The sequence below is a fragment of the Gobio gobio genome (assembly GCF_949357685.1).
Source record: "Gobio gobio genome assembly, chromosome: 17".
Lineage (NCBI taxonomy): Eukaryota > Metazoa > Chordata > Actinopteri > Cypriniformes > Gobionidae > Gobio > Gobio gobio.
This window is the reverse complement of record NC_137110.1, coordinates 33,881,120-33,896,001: the sequence shown is the minus strand read 5'-3', so window position 1 is coordinate 33,896,001 and position 14,882 is coordinate 33,881,120. Positions and strand designations below refer to the sequence as shown.

The window sequence follows — 14,882 nt, the reverse complement described above, 5'->3', positions numbered from 1 at the left end:
CACTACTCAACAAGAACTGTATTAGACACGAGACCTCAGAACCATATTCACCCCATCAAAATGGGACTGCTGAGAGAAATTGGAGAACCCTGTTTGAGATGGCGAGATGTATGCTCCTAGAGAGCAAGCTACCTAAGATGCTGTGGACCTATGCTGTAATGATGACTGCCGCAGTAATTCGCAACAGGTGCTACAATGGCAGACTACGGCAAACCCCATACTATGCTCTGACAGGGAGAAAACCCGATCTTTCTAAAATGAGAGTGTTTGGTTCAGCATGTTACGCATACAAGCAAGACAAGAAGAAACTGGATGCACAATGTGAGAAAGAAATCTTTGTAGGGTATGATAAAAAAAGCCCTGCATACCTGGTCTATTATCCAGACACAGGAAAAGTTCTCAAGCACAGACTTGTGAGATTTGTAACAAAGAGTGTTGGCCACAACCACACAGGAAAGCATGTACCTTGTACAGTTGTTGAACAGCATGGAAAATGACTGTCTCTTTGAGCCAGTACAAATCTTTGAAGATAACCAAGGTGTCATCGCTCTGTCAAAGAACCCAGTGTGTCGACAAAGATGTAAACATGTTGATATAAAGAAAAAAAAAATCAGCACTCAGTGATGGCAAAGTGACAATTGAGTATTGCCCCACAGAAGAAATGGTGGCTGATGTGATGACTAAACCAGTGACAAAGTTTAAACTAGAAAAATTCCAGAGTTTTATGTTTGGCATGTGAATGCAGCACAAGAGAAATACAAGACCGTGATCATGTGTTATGTTATTGTAATGGTATACTGTGCAGTATGAGAGCAAGTGGGGGTGTTAACGTTTGTAATAGGTATGCCCTCATACAGTTCATGTCACGTGAATGTGACCTGCTTTCCATAAATGGAAATATGCAAAAATAAAGAGTTCCGGTTCGACAGAGAATACAGAGTGATGTGTGTGCGTTTTTCCTCCATATAGTTTAATAAAATGACCGGTTATCATCCACGCAATTGGCTGCGTCAACACTGACACAGTTCTGTCAACCTGGCATTGCCTGCCTAATAAGCATTGTATACATTTTAAAATATTGCTGATTACTTATAAAGCTCTAAATGGTTTAGCTCCTCAGAACTTAAGCTAGATCAATTTCTGTCCTTCACTTTTATTGCTCAAAATCCTGTCCAGTTGATAATACCTAGAATATAAAAATCAACCACGGAGGTAGGATGGTAGATCCAGCATATTAAGCACGCAAACTTATAGACAAGTCCTTGGCACAGATCCCTATGGCCAGCTATTAATGTATCATGCCAGGACCAGCTAGGACCACAACACAACTAGACAAGTTATTTAACAACTAGGAAGATCATTGTGCAAATGTCACAGACAAGTCAATTGTCTACTACTGGCTAAACGGCAGCTCTAACTTCATATTTCAATTTGACGGGCAGACTACAACTTTTCTGAACTTCAACTAATTACGTTTATTGGCATATTTCAAACTCCATGTGGAGCGAGCTGGATGCAAAAAATATCTATTCACAAATTGTGATGGCTTGTGATGCAGCCTGGAGTCATACATCACAATATGTTCGTTCATTTAGGCCAGAGGAGAACTGGACTCCCGACTGAGCCTGGTTTCTGTCAATGTTTTAGTGATGGTGTTTTTCTTTTTTTTCCACTGTCGCCTTTGGCTTCAGTTGTGGTTTAAAAGAAAATTAATATTCCAGTAAATATAAGCGGTTTGACTGCACAAACACTATTGGATGACAAAACTTGAACTGAATTGAGCTACCTTTTGTTGTTTCATAATTTATAAACTTTGCAACACAGTTATGGAACTGAATTGAATCAACAATTAACTAAACTGAGCTGAATAATGACTTATTATTGCCATAAACGGAGTGTCTATTTACACCAAGTGCAAATAGCGTGCCTTGTTGGCAAGTGTAACACTTGTTGGCAAGTGTTCATCCTAAGTAAAGCATAAGGCTTGTCTAGGTTTTGACGTGATAAACCCGGGTTCGAATCTGCCTTTTGCAAATTGCAGAGGTCGCTCTTCTCTATTTTCCCATCACATATAACATCGGAAAGGCATTTACTTTCAATAAAAATTAAGAACATTTTCAAAAAATTTAAATAAAGTGCCAAACGAAATGTTTAATAATAATTAAAGCATTTATTGGGTAGGGTTAGGGATAGGTGTAGGGAGGGCTTTCATTGTCCTATTAAGGCGGTATCCATTTAATAATCTTAATATAATCATTTACACTCTGTTATTATTGCATCCTGTTTATGTACAACAATACTGAGGTGCAAATAGTATGTATCTGTCAAAATAAAGTATAAATAGCATCTAATTACTATTTGCACATATTGCAAAGAACTAATTTTACATGGTGTAAATAGAATATATCACTATTTTCACTGAGTATGCTATGCTATTTTAAATATAATATATCGCTAAGAACATTTTTTTCACTTAGTGTAAATTTACTTGTTGTAAATCGCATCTATCACTATTTGCAATTAGTGTAAATAGCATCTATCACTATTATATGCTATTTTCACTAAATGTAAATATAATCTAGTTGCCATTTACAATCCTTTGCACACATTCCAATCACATTCCAATTGAGCTACTGAGCTGAGCTACTCCAGTTTCATTATTAAATACAAGACCAAAAACATTTCAGAGCGTATGTATTCTTTTGATTTGATGTAAATTAATCACATAATGCTAAAGTGCCCATAATGTGACCAGTGGGTCCACAGGATTGGAGTTGTAAAACACTGTTACTGATTATTTTTAATAGAAAGCCAGATAATATAAAGATTTTTAGTGTAAAATATTTTACCCAAATTAATTTTAATAGCATTTTCATGCTATGAACATGGGGGCAGAAACCTTTATGGCACAGCCATGCAGACTTACTAGTCTGTCTCATTCTAGTGTTTAATGCTGAGGATAACTCTAGCCTATAGCCTCAGAAAGGCTGCATGGTATAGGAAGGACACAACCTCACTAGGATGCAGCCTTCAGATTGAGAAAAACCCTTTGTATTGATTTGCTGTGACCCCTCCCTCGAAGGGGACAAGTGGACCCAAACCATGACATAAAAATACCACCCACAGCATAACAGCCACCGGATTCCCCAGATGCTCCTTTAATTTGTCACCCACCTGTATTTTAAGTCAGGATATGATGTTTAATATTGGTATAACGTCTTCAACACTAATCCCCTTTCTTGCAAAGTGGACACATCAGACTGTATATGTCAGTGGATGGTCTTCGTAGCAATAGTTGACAACTCCTCTCTCATAAGTCACATCTTCATCCTTTTCTCCATCCTCCAAAAAGTGGCTATGTCCATGTATTTCAGTGTCTCCACTGTTTCTCTGTTGTCTCATTATAGGCCTCTTGTTGTTGCTGTTTCTTACTGATGCCTCAAGAGCTTTTTGTTTGCGGTAAAAATGTGAAAATTTGTTGAAAATTATGGTGATGGGGAGTGCCACAACTAATGTACCGCTCAGGATGCAGCCAGATGCTGCCAGCTTTCCTGCAACTGTCACTGGCACCAGATCTCCATATCCCACTGTTGTCATACTAACTGTCCCCCACCACCAGCAAGCTGGGATTGTGTCCAAACCAACATCTTCCTCATATTCTGCAGTGTAAGCCATTCCAGAGAACACTGATACACCCACTGCCAGGTAGAGTAATAAGATTCCAACCTCTCTGTAGCTGTGCTACACAAAGAAACAAAGACATAATATTTGACATGTAAAAGTTGTCAAAACTGAGTAGAAAGTTGTAAAAACTGAACTTTTTTTTAATTAGATGTAATTGAAAGTTTTACAAAATTACAAGACAAGGTAGTAAAAATACACAAAGCTATCTCACGACCAATTCGTACGTATTTGTACGAGGTGGCAAACTCGTACAAATTCGTATGACCTTACTCGTACGAATTCGTACAATTTGTCTCGGGTAGGTTTAGGGGCAGGGTTAGGGGTAGGTCATTCGTACGAATTGCAGTGAGATCGGGTTGAAATATGTTATTTCTGGATTCTAGGGACTAGCATCATTGATTTATTTAGTTAAATAAAGCATAATAAAAACATATACAGTCAGTACTATTCAATATGCCAGTGGTTTTCAATCCTGATTCTGGGGACCCACAGCACTGCACATTTTTATGTATCCCTTTATGTAACACACCTGATTCAGATTATCAACTCATTAAGAGAGAGCTCTATAAACGGAACTAATGCTGCATTCCAATTCACCTATATATATGCACTAAAAGAATGTACTCTTTTTGTGAGAAAAAAGCACATACCTTTGATTGTGTTGCAGAAGAATGGGCAAGTTTTGCGACACTACCACATAAAAGAATTGTGACGTTATGTGCTGTTTTGTCACATAATGTCACAAGCACCATGTCACCGTAAAATGGCTTGTCTCATTTAATGTCTAATATACAATTCTTCTTTCTAAATGTTCACAATGTTGTTGCAGGTTAAATATAATATAAATAGGCCTAACATTAAATAGATATTTTTGATCAGTTTCAGATATGAATAATAAATCACTTAAACTTATTTTTGTTGCTGGTCATACTTCTGAGTGTGTAGCTATAGAGTAGACAAGCTTTGGCAAATACCGTTACACAGATCCTGTTGCTGTAAACTGGCCTGTCAATCATCTTCTCAAAGTTAAAATCCCCCACATTTTATTTAAATTACTTTCCTACCATATTGGAGAGAAAAGCCATGTTGATCTGCCAGTCATGGGTCTTTCAAGCAAAGAACTTTCTTCATGTGTTTGCATAATGATGCATTTCAGAAATATAACAGATATTATTTAATAAATATTTTTTATAAGGTTACATTTAGATTATCAATCACTCAAAAAACCCTTTATATGTACCTCTCTACTTAACCCTCAGTTGTGCACATCCGCCATGTTTGTAGGTTTTTTAAACAATTTTTATTTGTGTTTGTAGTTCTGATTGCTCCTCTAAAGTGCAATGGGTTGTAGGCAATATTAGCCATTATAGTGTGCATAAATCCACACTTTGAAAATCTAGGGGAAATAGTAGACCATCCAGGGACTTTTAGTATAGGGGAGAGCACTTTTTGACTTTCTCAGTTTGTGTAAATCCACTTAGGTTCCCTTTCGAAAGGGAACTCTCGCTGCGTCTAGCTGACGCTATGGGGAAACGCCCTCGGCGTGACTGGTGTCTGAAGCTACTATCGAATCACGGCAAAGTCTTTGACCGACGTCAGCCCATGACGTCATCATCGTGCGACCCGGAAGTATAAAAGGGCGCCGTGCCAACACATATACATCTTTTTCGTCTTCAGGGACTGTTTGTTTGAAGCGGTATCTACGGATCTGGTAAGAAACAAAACTAAGAGAAAGATGAAACGCACAGAGAAGAAGCAGAGCTTTAGGAAGTGTGCCGACCCGTGTCAGAGGTTTCTGACACCAGGAGACACACACTCTCTGTGCGTTTATTGCCTGGGCGAAGAGCATGCACAGGCAGTTCTCGAGGGAGCTGCCTGTGCAAACTGTGAGCAGTTCCCTGTAAGAACGCTCCGTTCTCGTCTGGCCCTTTTCTCGAGGGTGGAGGGCACAACATCTGGGGCTGCCGATGTGAGTCCCGCTCGCGCTGAGGCGGAGCGGCAGCGCACATCATGGGGCTCCCAGATGGAGCTCGCTGATCGTCTGGAGAGAGGTGTGGTTCTCTCGGATGATCTGGCGGCTGACGAGAGCGACCTGCAGGTCGACGTGGAGAACGACAGTTCTCCGCCGAGATCTGCAGCGGGTGCTCTTCGGGACGGGCAGGAGATGGCTGAGGAGGATGGTGATAGCGACCAGGACCAGCCTGATCCCTCTCAGCCACCCTGTCCTGCTTACGCCGAGCTGCTGGATGCTATGGAGCGCGCCACGGACAGGCTGAGGCTGCCCTGGCGGCGCGCTGGGGGAGAAGTCGCTCGTGGACGGCTCGACGATCGATTTCTCCCCGGTCATAGACCAGCACCTCAGATGAGCCTTCCATTCCTCCCGGACCTGCATACTGAGGTCCAGGCGGCATGGAAGAACCCGTTCTCTGCCCGCATTCACCGACATCAGCGGGCAAGCTTCGCTGATGTCGAGGGAATGGGTAAGCACGGGTATGTGTCGATGCCTCCCATAGACGAGACGTTTGCGAACTATCTCGTCTCTGGGCAGGCGTCGACGCTGAGAGCTCCATCTCTGCCATCCAAACCGCTGAAAACTACCTCGCGGTTGAATGGCAGGGCATACGCGGCAGCAGGTCAGGCTGGTGCGACCCTGCACACGATGGCGGTGTTGCAGGCGTACCAGGCGGACCTGCTGGAGGATCTCGACCAGGGGGCCGGGCTGTCCCCTGAGGCGGTTGCTGAGCTGCGCCGCACCACAGATCTTTCTCTCCGGGCCACCAAGCAGACTGCTGCTGCTATCGGCCGCTCTATGGCGGCTATGGTGGTCACGGAGAGGCATCTGTGGCTGAGCCTGGCTGATATCGGGGAGAAAGAGAAGGGTTTTCTCCTCGATTCGCCGGTTTCGCCTACTGAACTTTTCGGCACCTCCGTTGAGGCGGTGGTTGGAAAGTTCAGGGAGGCGAAGGCGCGCTCAGCGGCATTTAAGACATGCATACCGCTGAGATCCGCGCCCCCACCCAGGCAGGCGGGACCTGGTCCTTCACGGTCTGAGGACCGTAGGCAGGACCAGCGGGCTAGCGTCTCCTCTCGTGCTCCCCCTCCATGGAGGAGCAGGGCACAGAGGAGACGGGATTCCGCGGGAAAAAGGATCTGAGGGAGGTGATCCAGGACAAACGCTCTCAAAGAAGGCGTTGGTGATGGATCACTTCCCTTGAGTGCGGTTACATTCTAGCCCTCTCCTTTTTCCTTTTTAATGTCTTTTTATGATTTTTTACCCAGGCGCTTCTTACATCAGGCCTGAGGCGGGCCCATGATGAGTAGAACTATGTTCTGATGGCCCGCCCGGACTTACTCAGTGAGAACGCCCCTTTCAGGCATTCAAGGGCGGTAGAACATGGTGGTGAGAACTGCACAATGAGTCTTCGCTCAACATGCCGCAGGTGAGAGTGGTCATTTTTTGTGTATTACACTAAAAATATGTATTTCTTACAGACCCCAGGTTCCTGTATAGAGTTGGGTATTCATCAGAGAGAACTGTTTTTCCCCTGTTTAGTTGGCTTAGCACAGCGCCAGACTCTGGGCTGTGTAGGTGAGCATGTGTTGGCTTTCCCTGGTTGGTCAAGATGGCGCCAGGTAGGCCACCACGCATGGTTATCAGAAGATGGGCCTCCTCTCATATTGAGAGTAGTGTTTAGGCCGCCGCTCTTTTCTTTGAAATGTTTGCGGATTACTAGGCGGTAGCACACTTTTCTGATAGAATGGAGTGTTTGTCTACCGCATAGGGTTACTATGTGTCTTCGGTTCCCTAAGCCACTGCAGGTTGGATTAGTTTGTCTCTGTTACGACTGAGCGCTGCGGCGTCAGTTGGGTGTGCACCTCTTGGATCGGAGGCCTCCTCTCATTGAGAGTTGTTGGTTTAAGTAGCAGCCAGTTTGTTTGTCTGGCAGTTATTTCTCGTCTTTGCGAAACTCGTACAGCTTGTAGGCTTTACAAGCCTCCCTGGAACGGGTCCCCATAGCAATGGGTAGCTATCATGTGTTAGGCCTCAGCAGGCCTCCATGAAGACGAGCCGTAGGGTCTAATATTACTACAACCCACATTTTACAATATGTCTGTTCCCAGTTAGCAGGCCTCTAAAGTTAGGCCTCGCTGGAGGATTGCACCGAGTAAGAGTACGGTGACAGTGGTAGGCCTTATTAGGCCTCTAGTAAGGCAGGTGCCAATGCTGAAGCATCAAGGTACTACTAGCCTAGCTGGCTATCAGGTTAAAAAGGGGCAATTACGCTCTCCTGAAGGTTGGCTGTCAATTGTAGGCCTCAGTAGGCCTCTTGAACAAGGCGCATTTGCAGTTGGAAGGCCTCAACCAGGCCTCACTGGAGGTATGTACTGATGTGCGCATCGGGACAGCTAGCCTGCCGGCTATCAGGTTGTAGGCCTCATCAGGCCTCCCTGAAGACCCGCTGTTAACTCTAAGACCTTACTAGGCCTTCCTGAGGGTGAGCTCCCAGATTGTGTTCACTCGAACGAGGTAGTAGGCCCCTTCAGGCCTCCCTAAGGCGTTCCTGGGACCCAGTCATTTGAAACAGTTAGCACGAATTGCAAACAGGTAGCAGGCCTCTCCAGGCCTCCCTAAAGGCTGGTTATCAGGTAGTAGGCCTTAATAGGCCTCCCTTGAGGGCGAGTTCCTTAATCAGGATGCTCGACTAGCCTGGGTAGCTTGACTGTCGAGTAGTAGGCCTCAATAGGCCTCCTGGAGGGTGAGCTCCCAGATTGTGGTCACTCGACCGAGGTAGTAGGCCCCATCAGGCCTCCCTAAGGCGTTCCTGGGACCCAGTCATTTGAAACAGTTAGCACGAATTGCAAACAGGTAGCAGGCCTCTCCAGGCCTCCCTAAAGGCTGGTTATCAGGTAGTAGGCCATAATAGGCCTCCCTTGAGGGCGAGTTCCTTAATCAGGATGCTCGAATAGCCTGCGTAGCTTGACTGTCGAGTAGTAGGCCTCAATAGGCCTCCCGGAGGGTGAGCTCCCAGATTGTGGTCACTCGAACGAGGTAGTAGGCCCCATCAGGCCTCCCTAAGGCGTTCCTGGGACCCAGTCATTTGAAACAGTTAGCACGTATTGCAAAAAGTTAGCAGGCCTCTCCAGGCCTCCCTAAAGGCTGGTTATCAGGTAGTAGGCCTTAATAGGCCTCCCTTGAGGGCGAGTTCCTTAATCAGGATGCTCGACTAGCCTGCGTAGCTTGACTGTCAAGTAGTAGGCCTCCATTAGGCCTCCTTGAGAAAACAAGAGGTAACCTCAGCAGGACCATGCTTCGCTGGCAGGTGGTAGGCCTCTCTAGGCCTCCCTGGAAGTGAGCTTGAACGCTCTGAAAATTGGCGGTATTGCTGTCAGGTAGTAGGCCTCACTAGGCCTCCCTGAGGACGGAGTCCCGAGCCAGGATGCTTGGGAAGGTTGCCAGCATGGCTTGCTGTTAGGTAGTAGGCCTCTATAGACCTCCCTGGAAAACCCGCTATCAAGTAGTAGGCCCACAGGGCCTCCTTGAAGGTGAAGTTCCTGAGCTAGGCACTTTTTGATTACCAGTTCTCTGTGAGAACTTGTGGTAGTTGGGCCTACAGCTGGAGGTTACTCGCCAGGCAGGTTCAGCTGCTCCCCTCAATGAGGGTCGTCTATGAGCGCTCAGCCGCCTGAGCCTGGTCAGACGGTCGTAGGCCTCTCATGAGGCCTCCCTGTTAGATCAGTCCTTAGGCCCTTTCGGCCTCCCTACTGCTTTGAAACACAAGCACCTGGTAGATCCTTGATTTGAGCAGGCAGACTCCCCTCGCTAGCAAGGGTTCTAAAGCGCTACGCTGAGTATTGCTCGCTTGGATAACCCGTCTCTGAGTTCCGGGCTAAGTAGGACTGCCAGTTTTTCAGTCCCTTAGTTTGGATGCCCCCTGGGCACCTTCCAGAGGCTCTGTTTTTGAACAGACAGGGTTGGCTAAACCGAAGTGTCCATAACACTTAGGGCACCAGGTCAGGCCTCCCTGGTGGCACTCGGGAGAACTGGTTTCCCGAGTAGTGACTGGCTGGGGTTCCTTCGGGTCCCCTAGCCACATTCCCTTAAAGGGACCCCTTCGGTTGAAGTAGTGGTCCCGGGCCTTCGAGCTGTCTGGATGGAACCCCACGCAGTGCGTTAGGGTTCCGTTTAGTTGCATAGCTTGGGCTATGACCGTAGGGAGTGCTGTCACTGTCAGCCCAGTGACCTGAGGGGGAATCGCTCAGGTTTTTCTATGGAATTACTTGTGTTGACAGTTGTCACTGCCAATGGGCAGACACTCCCCTCAGCATGGCGGCGTTGGTATATCGTTCCCCATAGCGTCAGCTAGACGCAGCGAGAGTTCCCTTTCGAAAGGGAACGTCTAGGGTTACGTATGTAACCTCTGTTCCCTGAGAACAGGGAACGAGCGCTGCGTCGCGTTGCCATGCTTCAGGGCCTATCTGCCATACAGTCCCTTCAGACGAGAAGATGTGTATGTGTTGGCACGGCGCCCTTTTATACTTCCGGGTCGCACGATGATGACGTCATGGGCTGACGTCGGTCAAAGACTTTGCCGTGATTCGATAGTAGCTTCAGACACCAGTCACGCCGAGGGCGTTTCCCCATAGCGTCAGCTAGACGCAGCGCTCGTTCCCTGTTCTCAGGGAACAGAGGTTACATACGTAACCCTAGACATTTTTCCCCACATTAATTGCACACATGTGTAGTACAATTTTGTGGTTTTGTTTCATCAATACTGTGCATACTTATTTTCTTGATTTAACCCGAAAGAGTGGAAGTGAAATGTGACAACATGTCCCATAGGTGGGGTACATTGTAACATGTGAGGGGCACATTGTAACATGACCATATGACAGTTTAAAATGTTATCTGATATAATCAAGAAATATACAAGACAAACTAAAATATTTTGTCAATAAAATACAATTATAAACTTTTTCATATAAAATATTGGCATTTTGTAATAATTAAAAATAAACTAACTTTTAAGTTTGACAACAAACACACCGCAAAACACAGCTATACAGCATAGTTCAAAACAGAATAATAATTAATAACTTCTGAACATTGACTCTCAGTCATTATTCACCTTTTTCTAATGGTTTCTCAGTATAATAGTGTAGTTCTAATAGGGGCTCATTGTGACAACATGCCCCACATGAGCAACTGGGTTTAACCCCGGCTCGTGTCTTCTGCTGGTTAGTTCAGCATTAAAGTCATTAAAATCTCAACTCTTAAATAATATATATAAGATTACAGTAATATCAGATTTGTCTTGGTTTAAATAAACACAAAAATCAGAGATGAAAAATATACTTAACTAAGAAATTTACTTTTACTATGGCTAAAAAAAATTTCAGTGACATCTTCCAAAGTTTTTTAATTTCGACGCAATTTTTTCTCGAAATAGTGTTGATATGGCAACTAGAAAATACACCACGTTTCGTCATGCATGGAAAGCTTTAAACAATGTGTGTTACAGCTAACTCTGTTTTAGGTTATGCCCCGCTCTCCCCTACTCTTTTCAACATACTATGCTTTGGGACACACTTATTAGTACGCACATTGGAATGCGGGGACAGATACTATTTATGGTGGATCATATGTAAACTGGGAACCAAGGTACGTTTTTTAGATAAAAGAGACATACAAAATGTGGAGTAGCGTGGGTCTCCCTTCCAGGTCCAGGGTTAAACACCACTACAACAGAGGTCTTCAACCCTATTCCTGGGGACTTATTGTCCTGCAAAGTTTATTTTTAACCTGCTTTAGCACACCTGCCTGTATATTTTCAAGCTATCCTGAAGAGCTTGATTGACTGCTTCTGGTGTGTTTAATTAGGGTTAGAGCTAAATTCTGCAGGGCAGTGGGTACCCAAGAGCAGGGTTGAAGACTTCTGCACTACAATATGCAAATTGTAAATGCACGTGCACAATGGCAGTGTAATCTCACCCGTAGAGTAGCACCTAGTGACCTTAACCCTGTTGAATGCCTAGCCAACTTTAGCACCCTGAAGATTCTCATCAACCGCAACACCTGGACCAGTTTTCCCACGTTGCCCAGCTCTGACTCACTCCCAATGACCAGATCAAAAAAGATTGTGATGTAAATTGGCATCACTGAGATGATATCGATCACATTTAGTGGTAGCAAGAAGAATTTACGATGGTTTGGAGCAAGAAGCATGCGTGTTACTACCTCAAATGTAAACCAGCAGATGCAGAACACTTCTAATACATGCATAGTTGGGTCTTCAACTGGATTACCATTTTCATCAAATCTCTGGTATTCTGGAATGCTATTGATACACGTGGTGGCAATTGATATTAACACCACACAAATGGAAAGCAAGCTGAAAATTTTGCTAGGGATTGAATAACCTGGATTTTCCAATGTTAGCCACAGACACTTCCGAACGTTTCCAAAACGTATTTCATGGAAGTGCTCAATATCTTTGTTCAGATCAGAAATCTCATCAACTGATGTATCCACACTGCTAACATCACTCTCTTCATCCCAGGATATATGATGTCTCTTCAGTTTACGATCAAGGTAACGGTAACTACAGCAGCTGTCCAGAAAAAAATCACTGATTCCCCAGTACTCTATTTCCTGAGAGAAGGAGAAAATGCACAGCTCTTCCATAATGTGCAGCTTGCCAGTCTGATAGAAGTGCAGGACATAAGGGAAGAGACCAGGGTTACGGTCAAAGTAAAACTCTTTCTGTTGAACATCAAAGTCATCACAGAGCTGTAGAATGTCATCCTCTGAGTCACAGGACAAGAGTTGGCCAAGACGTGTGTCCGGAAACTTCTTCAGAATGCTTGAGCATAGAGTGTGCCTCAACCCACCTACATTGATGTGTAAAAGGTGGTCCTTAGGATCCAAAATCCACCAAGCATGTCTTTCCTTCACCATGGTCTACCTTCACGCTGTAATGGGAAAAAAAAGAGGACAACATTTGTTTTAGTATGGCTGGAAAAAATAACAGGTTAATTTCGGTGATTAATTTTACGTGTTAAAAATGATTAATGTAATTAATGTGTCATCTGTTTTTTCAATTTCATTTTCAATATATATATTGTGTAATAAAATCGAATCAGCCTTAAAAATATTAATTTATTTTTAATATTGGCAGCTTTGGAATTCCATATATCTGAGAACCGCATCACACTTCCCAGGATTTGCTTTGTGGAGCCAAACGGCACACAAGAAAACATGAGAGCACAAGAATTGTGAAACATTATAACCATATATATATATATATATATATATATATATATATATATATATATATATATATATATATATATATATGCACAATGGAACAATGGAAACATTATAACTATATATATAGTTATAATGTTTCACAATTCCTGTGCTCTCATGTTTTCTTGTGTGCCGTTCCTTTTATTTTTTCCATATTTATTTATTTATTCTTTTATTTATTTATACATTTATTTATTTTTACATTTCTTTATTTATACATTTATTTATTCCTACATTTCTTTGTGTGTAGGGTAATGAGGAGGGCGTGGTTTACCTCAGACATAGCAATCGAGCTCAGAGTAGGCGAGGGCGAAGCGTTGAGGCCAAAGTGACACCTTGTGGTCGAAATACAATAAGTATAGCCTACTGACATTGTAATTTAAGTAATCTTAAATCTTATTGTGTGACATGGATGGGTTACTCTTTATTCCGGACATGGCCGTAGAACATCGTCTGGTCTAGATTTGTAAAATGTCCTGGGCTAACAAACATGAACAGCAACATCTTCAACAGACAGGGACTCTGAAATGGAAGCGCTTGATATTCTCCATTAGCGGTCAGAACACGGAAAGGAAGCAGCTACAGTGAAGTCGACCCAAGTATAGGCTACAGTGAAGTCGACCCAATGCATTTGAAACGAGACCACAAATTCACTTCACATTCATGTTTCCTATTTGTATGCACAACATGTGACAAATGCTACAACACATATTTCAAAGATCCAAAATAGAATGAGGCGTCGGTTACAGTAGAACATTTTGTTGCGTCGCGTCACTTCACGTGTGGACAGTCACAGCATCACTGACATTGAATATAAGGGGGTTTTCTTGGTGTGGTCTTATTATTATTTGTATTATTAATCACACGTCTTAATCCGACTCGCTTAACGACTGAAACATTCTAAGACTGAACTGAACACAAAGACTGTTCCCTTCGACTGGATCAGATTTTAATCTTTGACAGTCAGAGAAGAGCACAAACGTTTACGACAGTCTGTCCACACAACACACTTTAACTCAACTGTGCGAGAACTTGTACTTAAACATGGATGTTAACAGACAGCAGACAAAACTTATTTGCAGTGCAATTTGTGGAGAAGGAAAAAAAAAACTAAATAAAATACTGCTTTATTTATTCTTAAACTACAGATGTTATTCAAAATTTTATTTTTTTATTTTAATTTTAATTTTATCAGTCTACAGTAAGTGTATAATGCTCCCAAAACCATTTAACGGGATTGACAACACTTGAAACTCTTTGGACAGAAGAGCTGTATTCAAATAACTGTATTTCCTCATCATATTTCCTCAAATATATTAGATATAATTAGTGTATAAAAATAAGATAATTGTATTTACAAATGTCATGTTTGCTAATCATTAACATTAACATTACTATTCTGAAACAAGTGCTGTTATATAGCCTACCATTTTATTACACTTCAAGTCAAAAAATAAAAGAAAAGCGTTTTTACACTGGGCACGTTTGCTGCAGTCCAAGTCTGAGCGCATTAGTTCCCGGTTTCCCCCACAGCGCTGGTCAACTAGATTCTACTGAACCCTGGTGCGTTTGCGTGCATCTAGCACTCTTAAAAATAAAGGTGCCAGGAAGAACAAAAAAGGGGTTTTCATGGCAATGCCATAGAAGAACCATTTTTGGGTCCCTGAAGAACTGTTTTGTGAAAAGTTCTTTAAAGAACCATTTTTTTCTAACCGTTTTGTATTCTAAAGAACCTTTCTACGCTATAAAGTACCTTTTGTGCAATGAAAAGGTTCTTTGTATATTAACGGTTCTTCATGGAACCATCCATCCCGCCAAAGAACCTTTATTTTTAAGAGCCGCATGATAGAAGACAGAACTCGGCTCAATATATATTTTTTATTATTATGAA

The 14,882-nt window shown here is 43.2% G+C and overlaps 1 protein-coding gene across 1 annotated transcript; it reads right to left on the bottom strand.

The window, feature by feature from the left end:
* Positions 1-2,153: 2,153 nt before the first annotated feature.
* On the bottom strand, positions 2,154-12,654 carry LOC307141032 (delayed-rectifier potassium channel regulatory subunit KCNS2). The gene is made up of 2 exons (XM_079840932.1): positions 11,675-12,654; positions 2,154-3,741 (listed from the first exon to the last, which is right to left on the bottom strand). Exons 1-2 carry the CDS (start codon positions 12,638-12,640, stop codon positions 3,256-3,258), a joined length of 1,452 nt encoding a protein of 483 aa, XP_079697058.1. The 5' UTR covers positions 12,641-12,654; the 3' UTR covers positions 2,154-3,255.
* Between the last annotated feature and the right edge of the window lie 2,228 nt (positions 12,655-14,882).